Below are 12,644 nucleotides of genomic sequence, written 5' to 3'. Positions count from 1 at the left end.
AATTGTACCACGAGGAAATTTCCCCACTATCCTTGGAAAATTCAGTATACGTAAATTTAGATGTCTTAACGCATTTTCAATCATTTCTATTTTTCTATTGATGTTACCACAATCTTGAATTATCACATTTTGCACAGATTTCACTTGCTTGATCTCATTTTCCACTTTTTTAAATTTCCCAATTACTTCTTGCTTTTGCGTTTCAAAGTTTTTATTCAACAAATCCATTTGTTGAGACAAGTTGTTAATTTTATCAGAACAATCTCCACATGATTTTGCTATGGCAGACGTTAGATGCCAGAGAGCGTCTAGAGTCACCACCTCAGGCTTTTCCAAGCCTATCAGTACTCTGGTGGAGGGAACGGGAGATATTGCAGGCCTACCTTCACAACCTCCTGCCTGCACTTCTCCACCGTCCCGATTACACTCACCGGGCTGAACCGCCTCTAACACCGAGAGGCTGGTGGCCAGAGGATCCTGCGACACAGCTCCCTCCTCCTGCGAGTGATTAATCTCCACTTCGGAGTTCATCCTCAAGCGCGGGGTCGAAGTGCCTCTAAGCTCCGGTGGTGACCTCTCATCAGGTGGGGATAGTGATATTTCGTCCGTGGTTAGCTCCGCTCCTCCTACCGCGGGTCCAACAGCCGGAACACTATTCCCCTATTGTGTGGGTGTTATGGCGCACTGTAAGATGGTTCTTTGCCCGGGAGGCAGGGTGGTCACGGAGGGGAAGTTCCTCACCCTACCCTTTCTTTTTGGCGGCATTTCGAAGCAAGGAAACAAATTTTAACCAAGAAATCTCACGGAGCAAACCAACAGTGCTGCCGGTCAGGGCGCCATCTTGACTCCACCCCCCCAGCTTTAGTTTTTAACCTTGGAATAAATTCTCTCAGTAGTCAATTCCTTTTCATTAACATTACCATGACACAATCTACTCCATCAGATTCACTTACACGCACCTTCAAAACAACTTACAGCAATAACGTTCTGTTTAAACAAGCAAAACTCTTTCCAGAAAGGAAGAGCTCATTTAATTCCACATTCCCTGTACTGACAAGATACAGATTTCTGTTCACTGCAAACAAAATTTTTCTCCTCTGTTTGTATCTTTTCCTGAGAAACACTTTCTTGCATTCACACTCACCCCCTTTCTCTCTGTTACTAACCCCTTAACTGCCAGTGTCCTTAATTCCAAAAAATAAAGGCAAATAGCAGAAATGCTTTCTTTTTAAGTCCAATCACCTGGGAAGACTTTTTCATTTACTAAAGAAACTACTGTGAATATTTTTTTACCTAAAAAAAGAAATCCTACTCTGTTCTAACCACGGGGTTTTTAATTTATTAAAGCAGAAAAGTAAAAAGGAATCTTATCTCATTGCTATCAGATCTCTGAATAAACAATTTCAAATATCTGCTTGTTGAAAGAGAAAGGCACTCAGAAACTAACTGTATGTTCCACCTCATCCTTCCATATAGGTTCTTTCCCGAAACAAACAGTATTTATAGTATTTCATTACATACGATAGAGATAAAATATCAAATTTAACTCTATGTAGGCAAACGAGCTAGTATCACTTCTTAATAAGTTTTCATTAAGTATGCTGGACAGTTGGCCAAAGAAAATCTTTGTACTTGCTAACAACTAATGTAAGAGACAGGGGCTGAGAAAGTACAGTCTTCAAACAAAACTAGCAACTATGAGCAACATACAATTCTTTTTACAAGCTATAAAAACAACAGGCTGTAAATGCAAGATTCCCTGTACTATAGCCCAAACAGGGGTTAAATCCTGATTCTTTACTGTCATAAGGGAAAGGGGAGCGTGCAACTGATCCTGAACTTTTAGGAATCTAATCTGGTGACTATCTTATGCTCCCGTATAACCATAAACATGTTAAAACAATGCAAATGTCGTGTTAAAGACTTTCCTGTCTTTTTTATACTTAGGGGCGGATTTTCAGAGCCCTGCTCGCGTAAATCCGCCCAAAACCGGGCGGATTTACGCGAGCAGGGCCCTGCGCGCCGGGAAGCCTATTTTACATAGGCCTCCCGGCGCGCGCAGAGCCCCGGGACTCGCGTAAGTCCCGGGGTTCTCGGAGGGGGGCGTGTCGGGGGGCGTGTCGGGGGGCGGGCCCGGTCGTCGCGGCGTTCCGGGGGCGTGTCGGCAGCGTTTTGGGGGCGGATACGGGGGCGTGGCTACGGCCCGGGGGCGTGGCCGCGCCCTCCGTACCCGCCCCCAGGTCGCGGCCCGGCGCGCAGCAGGCCCGCTGGCGCGCGGGGATTTACGTCTCCCTCCGGGAGGCGTAAATCCCCCGACAAAGGTAAGGGGGGGGTGTAGACAGGGCCGGGTGGGTGGGTTAGGTAGGGGAAGGGAGGGTAAGGTGAGGGGAGAGCAAAGGAAAGTTCCCTCCGAGGCCGCTCCGATTTCGGAGCGGCCTAGGAGGGAACGGGGGGAGGCAGCGCGGCTCGGCGCGCGCAGGCTATACAAAATCGATAGCCTTGCACGCACCGATCCAGGATTTTAGTGGATACGCGCGGCTCCGCGCGTATCTACTAAAATCCAGCGTACTTTTGCTTGAGTCTGATGCGCAAGCAAAAGTAGGCTGATCGCGCTTCTTTTAAAATCTACCCCTTTATGAATTGGAGTACTTACACTTTCTGCCATTGTCCACAATACTCTTCTATCTTTTTATCAAGTGTCTTTAAATACTTATCCAATACTTCTAAAGCGGCTGGGTCATCATGCTGATATTTCTGTCTCTCCTGTTTATGACACTCCTCTTTCTCAGTCCTAGTATCCCTTGCGGTTCGGGGGGACCCATCTGTCCTAATTTCCAACTCTAGTTGGGGGTCAATCTGCATAAGATATTGATCTAATGCTTCCTCGGCATCCATGTGGTCATGTCGGTAGCCACAGGCTCCGAATGTTTCATCAATCTGTTCACAATCTTGGGGATCAAATGATTCAGGGTCTGGCAGAGTTGTTCTTTTATTTTATTATTTAATCCAGGCTATTCTCAATACCCATTTAAAAATTATGCATTTATAGTAACAGATTTTACATGAAAAAGGACTAAGAACATAAGAACATGCCAAAGTAATAAGGGGAATGGAACAGCTCCCCTATGAGGAAAGACTAAAGAGGTTAGGAGTCTTCAGCTTGGAGAAGAGACGACTGAGGGGGGATATGATAGAGGTGTTTAAAATCATGAGAGGTCGAGAACGGGTGGATGTGAATTGGTTATTTACTCTTTCGGATAGTAGAAAGACTAGGGGACACTCCATGAAGTTAGCATGGGGCACATTTAAAACTAATTGGAGAAAGTTCTTTTTCACTCAACTCACAATTAAACTCTGGAATTTGTTGCCAGAGGATGTGTGTTTTGTTTGCAAAATAAAATGTAATAAAAAGGAAAAAAAATACAAGTTTCTCCTCCCACCCAACTTCTTTCCTAGTTCTAAACCTTTCTAAGTCTGCCATTGCTTCTATCCAGCCAACTTCTGGCTCTGTCATGGTGTCTTGGAGAGCACCTGCCACTATGGGTAGCACTTTGCCATTTTGCAGTGCCTTGGGAAATTCATTCCACTGTTGTGCTGCCTTCGCTGTTCTTTTGGTGTCTTCCCTGTTGTGGGCTGTTCATTCAATTATTGTTGGTTCCCTTTGTCCCTCTCATGACATACCCTTCAACATCTGCAGTGTATAACATTTAGTAATAGACTTGAAAAACTTCAAATATTTGAGGGGAATGAAGCAAACGTTTACAGGAATCTTTAATAACAGTATACATTTAGAGCCAGCTTGAGATTTAACCAAATGGGCTAACTGCTTCCCAGATTTGTTACCATTTAAGAAAAATATGTGCTTTAAGGTCTATAGTGAAAATTGGGCTTTTTGGTGTATGAAATTGTTTAATAAACTTTATGAGGCTGAAATTCAAAGCTCATTTAGTGCTATTTAGCCACTTCAGTATAGCTTATCCGCTAAGTGGTGGCTGCTGAATATCCGGCTATGTTCAGCAGCCACCACTTCACTAGACGTCACTTATCTGGCTAAGTTGAGGGGGAATCAGGGTGGCCCTACTTATCTGTTTACCTTAACTGGATAAGTAGCGATATCCATTCTTATCTGGTTAAGTTAATGGGATAAGTTAAATCTGCCACAGTGCTGGTCTAACTTAGCTGGATATAACTTATCCTGCTAAGTAGTGACATTTACACAGATATTAAGCAGCATAGCCATGTCACTGAATATCCCATGTAACTTAGTTGGATAAGTTATATCCAGCTAAGTTACATACCTGGATAGATTTCAATGTTGGGTCCAACATTTTCAAGATGACTTTTCTCATCTTTTCAGAGATGTGTTGAACAAAGCCACTTTTGTCAATTGTAATCTAGCCTCTAAAATGAGGATATAATTAGATAATTTCTTATTTTTGGCTATGCCAAAACTAATAATATCCCCTCTAAGGACAGCTTTAGCTAATAGGGATGTGAATCGTGTCCTCGATCGTCTTAACGATCGATTTCGGCTGGGAGGGGGAGGGAATCGTATTGTTGCCGTTTGGGGGGGTAAAATATCGTGAAAAATCGTGAAAAATCGTGAAAAATCTAAAAATCTAAAAATCGCAAAACCGGCACATTAAAACCCCCTAAAACCCACCCCCGACCCTTTAAATTAAATCCCCCACCCTCCCGAACCCCCCCCAAATGAGTTAAATAACCTGCAGGTCCAGCGGCGGTCCGGAACGGCAGCGGTCCGGAACGGGCTCCTGCTCCTGAATCTTGTTGTCTTCAGCCGGCGCCATTTTCCAAAATGGCGCCGAAAAATGGCGGCGGCCATAGACGAACACGATTGGACGGCAGGAGGTCCTTCCGGACCCCCGCTGGACTTTTGGCAAGTCTCGTGGGGGTCAGGAGGCCCCCCACAAGCTGGCCAAAAGTTCCTGGAGGTCCAGCGGGGGTCAGGGAGCGATTTCCCGCCGCGAATCGTTTTCGTACGGAAAATGGCGCCGGCAGGAGATCGACTGCAGGAGGTCGTTCAGCGAGGGTTCCGGCGCCTCGCTGAACGACCTCCTGCAGTCGATCTCCTGCCGGCGCCATTTTCCGTACGAAAACGATTCGCGGCGGGAAATCGCTCCCTGACCCCCGCTGGACCTCCAGGAACTTTTGGCCAGCTTGTGGGGGGCCTCCTGACCCCCACGAGACTTGCCAAACGTCCAGCGGGGGTCCGGAAGGACCTCCTGCCGTCCAATCGTGTTCGTCTATGGCCGCCGCCATTTTTCAGCGCCATTTTGGAAAATGGCGCCGGCTGAAGACAACAAGATTCAGGAGCAGGAGCCCGTTCCGGACCACTGCCGTTCCGGACCGCCGCTGGACCCGCAGGTTATTTAACTCATTTGGGGGGGGGGTTCGGGAGGGTGGGGGATTTAATTTAAAGGGTCGGGGGTGGGTTTTAGGGGGTTTTAGTGTGCCGGCTCACGATTCTAACGATTTATAACGATAAATCGTTAGAATCTCTATTGTATTGTGTTCCATAACGGTTTAAGACGATATTAAAATTATCGGACGATAATTTTAATCGTCCTAAAACGATTCACATCCCTATTAGCTAATTCCCAAACAGAATGGGGTCTTTTCCATGTTGTGCATTATGATTATCATAGTGATCCACTTCTTTTAATGTAGTTAAATTATTCAAATTATTGCTAAGCCATGGGGCATTCTCCACAGTCTATCACCAATAATACAGTTTCTATCACACTAATAACAGGAGCATGGTCCAATATAGCTAATGCTTCAATTTTGGTGAAATTAACTTTTGGGAACAACATTTCTGATACCAAAATATAATCTATCCTGAATATAGTACCATGGCTCTTGAAAGATAAGTAAAACCCCATGCTTTAGTGTATAATATTCTCCAGGCATTAAAAAGGTTTGACTGAGATCACAAAAATGGGATACCCTTGTTCATTCTCTTAGGCTTCTGCAATGAAGGAAAGAACACTGCCAGGATCAAACACAGCATTAAAGTCTTCCTCTACCACTATTAGAGAAGCATCAACTGAGTAGATATTGGCAATTAGCTGAATGCAAAAGAAGTGAGAGTAATTATTAGGAGCATATACCAAGACCAGAATAAATGATTTCCCAATGTCCAGAAAGAATGATGAATCTACTTCCTGGATCTGAGATACTCTTAATCAATCATAAAATCACACTGTTATGGAATAAGATCACAACCCCATTGCTCCTGGTGGATCTAGATGCAGGAAAAACAAAAGAAAAACCTAGGAAACCAATTTCTTTTTCAATTTAGAATCTTAAAAAATGGCCCGGGCCATCTATTGCTCCTATCAGGTGACAGGGGTCGGCCAATGGCACCGATGACACCAATAGCCCCTATCACATGGTAAGGGCAAAGGGCCATCAGCGCCATTTTGATTAGTGGCAGCTGATGGCCCGAGAGGAGATCGCTCCCGGGACCCCTGCTGGACTACCAGGATCTTTAGGCAGGTTTTTTGGGGGTCAGGAGGGTGGGGGATTGTAATTTTTTTTTTAATGTATTTAATGCTTTTCTATACCAGTATAAGTGGACATTAGAACTGCAAGTAGAAAATACATCAAACAGGTACTGGTTAAGGGAAAACAGTATAGAGAGGAGAGGCCGAAAACTGGCATAAGTAAGCAACATAAAATGTAAATAACAGAACAATGTGAGAAACTTTATACATAATTTCTGGTCAAGTACTGATGCAGCATAGGGTCAACGGTGCAGGAGGGTCTAGTCTGGGTAAGCCTGCTTGAAGAGCCAAGTCTTTAGTTTATTTTTGAATTTAATGGTGCATGGCTCAAGTTGGAGGTATGCAGGTAGTGAGTTCCAGAGGGTGGAGCCAGCAACAGAGAGGGCTCGATCTCTAGTGGATGTGAGGTGCACCTTCTTGAGGGAAGGCACATGGAGGGTGCCTTTGTGGGTTGCTCTGGTGGGGCGGTTAGAGAGTGTAAAGTGGAATGGTTCGGGTTGAGTATTTTTTTTTTTAAATGTGCCCTTTCTCCCCCCCCTAAAAAATGATAATAAAACCACACAAAATTTCGTGGGTTTTCCTATCATATCAGGGACCCCCCCGAACCACGACAAAATAGGAAATATCTATATTTCCTATTTTGTCACAATCGAATGCACATCCCTAGTAAAAATCCCCCCCGTGAGCAGAATTTTCCTCCTTCTCGCACATGTGCAGCAGAGGCAGGCGTAACTTCTATAATAAAGGTTAGGAGGGGGTTTTAGATAGGGCTGGGGGGGCGGGTTAGATAGGGGAAAGGAGGGGAAGGTGCGGGGGGGGGGGGGGGCAGAAGGAAAGTTCCCTCCAAGGCTGCTCCGATTTCGGAACGGCCTCGGAGGGAACGGAGGAAGGCTGTGCGGCTCGGCATGCACAAGTTGCACAATTGTGCACCCCCTTGCGCGCGCCGACCCTGGATTTTATAACATGTGCACGGCAGCGCGCATGTTATAAAATCAGGCGTAGATTTGTTGCGCGAACAAATCTACGCCCACGCGCAGGTTTAAAGATCTGCCCCATAGGAAAGTGCTTTTTGATTATAGAAATCATCATATAATTTTACAAAAATATTAAAAATGTATTAAATTCATTTTTTGTCACTTGGTTTACACATCTGGACTATGAAATGAGATTTTTATTTTTTTGATACAGATATTCTTTCACTTCTGGGTTTTTTGATTATGTCTGCCATATTACAGCTACTCCTTTTACTGTACAAAACAGCTTTTTTCCGTTATTTAAGCAAACAAAAATCATACTTAGTTATTGTATAAAGTAGTTTATGACGCTTGGATGTTATTCTTTCCAGAATTGAAGTCTGGAGACAAGATGGTAGAATAATGTTACCTATGTTAGGTGGCAGAAACTAGTTCTATAACAAAATTCAAGCATTCTTGGGATAGATATTAAGATTAGTAGCAAGAACGGGGTTGGAAGGATGCAGTATTACAAAGGCCTCCCATTTTATCCCCATGAAAGTGATAAAGAAAAAACACAAGGCGGATAAAGGAAGTATAATCAAGTAATACTGCAGGCTATGGAGTTGTTGGGTTGGTACCAGCCGGCTACAACACCCCAGAAACCAACTGGTGCAATACCAGCAGATAAACTGTGACCAGTTTTATTTACCAAGGCCATGCGGACTAGATGTTTGAGCAACAACATCACTAGTTTTGGTAGCAATTTAGAGTATTACAATGCTTGATGGTAAGGCATAGAGTGGGGGAGGGGACAGATGTTGAATTAAGTACGCAAACTTGTATGCTCATCTACTCGGGATGGTAAAGACAGCAAATGCTATTAGATAAGAAGCAATATCATACAAGTACTCATCAAGTTTATTCGACTTAGCAGTATGGATAGAAATGACAGTAGACTGGAAGAGGCAATTTGCCTTTTTCTGTCGTTATCTTACTATGTGAAAAGAAAAATCAACTTGTACACTGAATTTGTTACATTTGGCGATTCACGGGAAGGCCCAATGAGCTGCATGCACCACTTCTTCTTGTGGCAAGGATGCTGCCCACAGATGAATGTCACAAAGAGTGGCCCATAAGGCCTGGATGCCACCATGATTGGACTCCTCTTGAGGCTGCCTGTGCGCGCCAATACTTAAACGGCCCGCAGTGGGAAAATCTTTTATATTCATCACCAGGATCTCCCTATATAAGGTGCTTCCGTTCAAACCACAACGCCTCAGCAGTGGGTCTCCTGCCTAATGCAGTGTGTCTTGCCCCTGTGTTCTGCTTTTCCTGGGCCTTGGTGTTACTCTGTTGAATCTTGTTTTCTGGTATTTTTGTGCCCAGCTGTCTCATCCAGCCTTGCCTTACCCAGCCCATCTCATCTCCTCATCCCAGTGTCGTCCAGCGTCTCTTCATGTGTCCTCACCCACCCCTGGCCTGATCTCCTGGTACTGACTTCTCACCATGCTTGCCTGTGCCTGGACCGGACTCCATTTGTCTGCTGCCTGCCCTGATCCTTAGCCTGTCTCCGGCATCTCCAGTCTGCTGCCTGTCCTGACCCCAGAGTGCCCTTGCATCCTTGCTCTTCTACCGCCCTAGGGACCGACCCAAGTCCTGCCAGCTGCCAGAACCCAAGGGTTCAACCTGTGGGGGAGGCAGTGGGTTCAGGTGCAGCTCCAGACTGTCCTGCTTCAGAGCACGTTTGCCAGCTCCTAGCTTAGGCTTTGTAGGTTTGCCTAAAAGGCAGAGTCACCTACGCCACAGGACTAAGGGCTCAATCCCACACCACTTATCACAGAATTTTTACATAGAAAACTTGGAGCAGATTTTTACACATATACAGTTTAATAGTATTGCAAAGACATTAATATAAGAGAAATTCATTGGTTCCCTTTATAGTCATGACTTTAGCCTGCTTAACATTTTGCCAGATCATTTTGACCATATCAAGAAAATTGCTGGAGCGGAATCGATAGGAATTGGAGGAGACTATGATGGCGCAAACGGGTGAGTAGGCTAGATTAGTATCTCCAAGGTCTAATTTATAAAATAGTTGAAAACTCCTTTGTCTGTTTTCTGTTTCTGTTTTGTTAATAATGATAATATTATGTATGTTGTGTATTTATTTATTTGTTAATATATTATATATATATGTATAATGTTGGATTGTTGTATTTATTTCTTTTTGAGCTTATACATTGCTCCGAGTTTCTTGAATGGAATGGTTAATAAATATTTAATATCAATTAATAAATAGGTTCTTAAAATACAGACTCATTACTGCTCACTTACACTCTCGCTCCACCGTACTACCTGGCTCATTTCCATGTGGATGATTAAAAAAGAAAAATGTTAAATGATCATAATTCTTTCTTTTGTTTCTTCTCTAATGAATATCTTGGAAGAAATAATATATATAAAATATCTTGACTCTCTCAAAGGTTTCCCGAGGGTCTGGAAGATGTTTCAAAATATCCAGCTTTAATCCAGGAGCTTCTGAGGCGAGGTTGGAACGAGAAAGAATTAAAGGGAGTGCTGAGGGCTAACTTTCTTCGTGTGTTTAAGGACGTTGAAACAGTAAGCATGTAGAAAAATTATACTACACGAAATAAGGGTACTATGAGTAAGTAGCTTCAGAAACCAAGTCCCATCACACAACTGGGCTACAGACATGATTTGACCATGACACTTGGCACCCAGCCTGGGGCCTGGCCAAGAAGATGGGCATCATCACATAGCCTACTTGGCTTTCACTTACAGGACAACTAAGTACACTAGGGCAAGAGAGGGGAAGAGTGGGTGGACACTTTCTGATTTGGCCTATAATCTAATATTTTTTAAAATACATGTTTTCATAAATTAATGTTCCTAGATAGGCCTGATCCTCATTTGGATGCAGATAGGGATCCCAGGATTAGAAAGAGGCAATGCCCATATCTATTTTGACTAAAATTTGTTAATTAATCTGTCCTTCAGAGATTTGTCAGGACCTTCTTATATGCTCCAGCCATACCACGAACCTGGACCACATCCGGTGATATAACATTGCACAGCTAATAGCACATTAAAAAAACATTTCTTGAGTGTTATGAGTCTGCTATAAGTTACTTTCATGGAGTGCACCCTAATCCTATTATTGCAGGAAAGGGAAAATGAGTGCTCACAGATTAGATGAAGAAAGGCGTCCATTTGTGGACAGTCCAGCCTATGTTTTTTGGGGACTGCCTCATGTCCAGTACCACTAACATCTTACTGTAAATGATCTCAAATGATACAGAATTTAAGGTTAAGATGTTAGGGCAAACAAAATATGACATCATAGGGAAATCATTTTCATACTGGAGTAGCCAATTCCTGTATTATATAACCAGTATTCACAGTTACATGACATAAAATTAACTAAAACTATCAGTATTGCTAAGTACTTGTTACTTATTGCTAAATAACTAAGCAGCCCCATCACCTATTTTTGGGACATGCAAAGACTGACAGGGTGTTATATTTGGTGGCTCGTGGGATACCCCCATGAGCCACCTCACTCACTATGTCACAGGCTGCTCTTTGTGGCTGCCATGCCACACCTGGTTCAGCTCCCCCTAGGACCGCGCAGTGTGCATTGTGGTACGGAAAGCCCCATGGCACCCTCTGATGTTGTGTTAGAAATGGAAGTGTAATATTTACAAACCATTGGGAGTTCATGAAGGGGCAAGTTGAGCTATTGAAAAGAGAAATTCTGGTGGTTCACCATAGTTACTATATGCCACGCCATTTCTATGGGGCATAACTGCATTGGCAATAGTTAGATACATACACAGGTTCAAACCTAAAAAGGGTTCCTGAATTTGGGGCATTTTTTAGTTTCAATTTGTGCCTTGCAGTAGCTATAATATTTTTCAGTTTGTTGGTCTGCATCTGACACCTTTCTGCATTTCCATCTTCGAGGTGCTCACCTGTGGAACCCAAGTGATTTCTCATTCACTTACTTCATACACACCAAGGGCTCCTTGCAGGGTGGGTGTTGAACCCCCATGTTTTAATACCTAGGCCTAACTGCTTTCTCATCAATTTCTCTTTAAAGCTGGAGTAAATTTGAAAAGAGGAAGCTTTTCTGTATCACAATTTAGTAGTTAAACTTCTGGCATTATCAATGCATCTCTCGAATTCACATATTCATCTTGAGACCATTTAGGGAAATCTTCATTTGGTAGTCAAGTCTATGTGATTGCATTAAATGTATTAAATTCTCTCTTGCTATTCTCCCCCACTGTTCTCTGCAAGACATTTAGCTGCTGAGCACATCACCTGTTATATCCATTGCTCAGGAAACGGAATTCAGCACACTTTGAACAAGCTATCAATGGGAATTCTGAAATCCGTTACATACAGCAAGACATGTATTTTTTAATTATTTATTACATTTTAGATTCCACCTCTTCCTAGCATTTTCAGTGTGGATTACAAATTTAGTCTAATAAAATCAAAACCATATCATACATATACTATTAAAATCATATGCAATAAAATAATAATAAAACATTCTTCAATAGTTATCTATATGCCTTATAACCGACATGATGCGATTTTATCGCGAATGCCGGTATAGAAAAACTTAAAATAAATAAAAATAAATAAATTAAACAGAGTTGCCTTCACCTTTTTTCTAAACATTGATTTCCCCTTTTTCCCAGCTTTGCTGGTAGAGAATTCCACATAACTAGGGAAACATAGGAAAAAGTCTACAGGAACTTTGTTCCTCCAGATCGTAATGCCCGGCTTGTAATGCATGACCTAGATTATTATAGTTATCTACCAGCACAGCACATTTTGATACTGATAAGAAAAGAACATATAGTTTTGTATAATTAGGAGACTTTGACTTTTGCTTCTGCTAACTTCTCATAAACATTGCTAAAATATTAAACTATCATAAGCTAAATTGGACACTAAAAACCTATTGACTTCATCAAAACCAGACGGAAATCTGTCACATACTGTTTGAAACTTATCAATAAAGAATTCAGCTAATTGATTACATGAGTCAAATATGGCTTGTAGGCCATAATTGTTCTTTAAATTGGTTAAGGTTTTAACATGAAATGGGGGGAGCAAGATGGCCGCC

General features: G+C 42.8%; 1 protein-coding gene across 6 annotated transcripts in view; it reads left to right on the top strand.

Annotated features, from left to right (window-relative positions):
• LOC115095211 (dipeptidase 2-like) overlaps positions 1-12,644 on the top strand; it is a 171,497-nt gene that overhangs the window by 135,743 nt on the left and 23,110 nt on the right. For all 6 annotated transcript variants that reach the window (XM_029608591.1, XM_029608587.1, XM_029608588.1 and 3 more), the window contains 2 exons: positions 9,457-9,532; positions 9,967-10,102. In XM_029608591.1, coding sequence (XP_029464451.1) covers positions 9,457-9,532; positions 9,967-10,102 — 212 coding nt within the window. The remainder of the gene's footprint in view (positions 1-9,456; positions 9,533-9,966; positions 10,103-12,644) is intronic.

The sequence above is a fragment of the Rhinatrema bivittatum genome, chromosome 7, assembly GCF_901001135.1.
Source record: "Rhinatrema bivittatum chromosome 7, aRhiBiv1.1, whole genome shotgun sequence".
NCBI classification, from domain to species: domain Eukaryota; kingdom Metazoa; phylum Chordata; class Amphibia; order Gymnophiona; family Rhinatrematidae; genus Rhinatrema; species Rhinatrema bivittatum.
The sequence above is the reverse complement of the archived record's forward strand: the minus strand, read 5'-3'. Positions and strand labels throughout refer to the sequence as shown.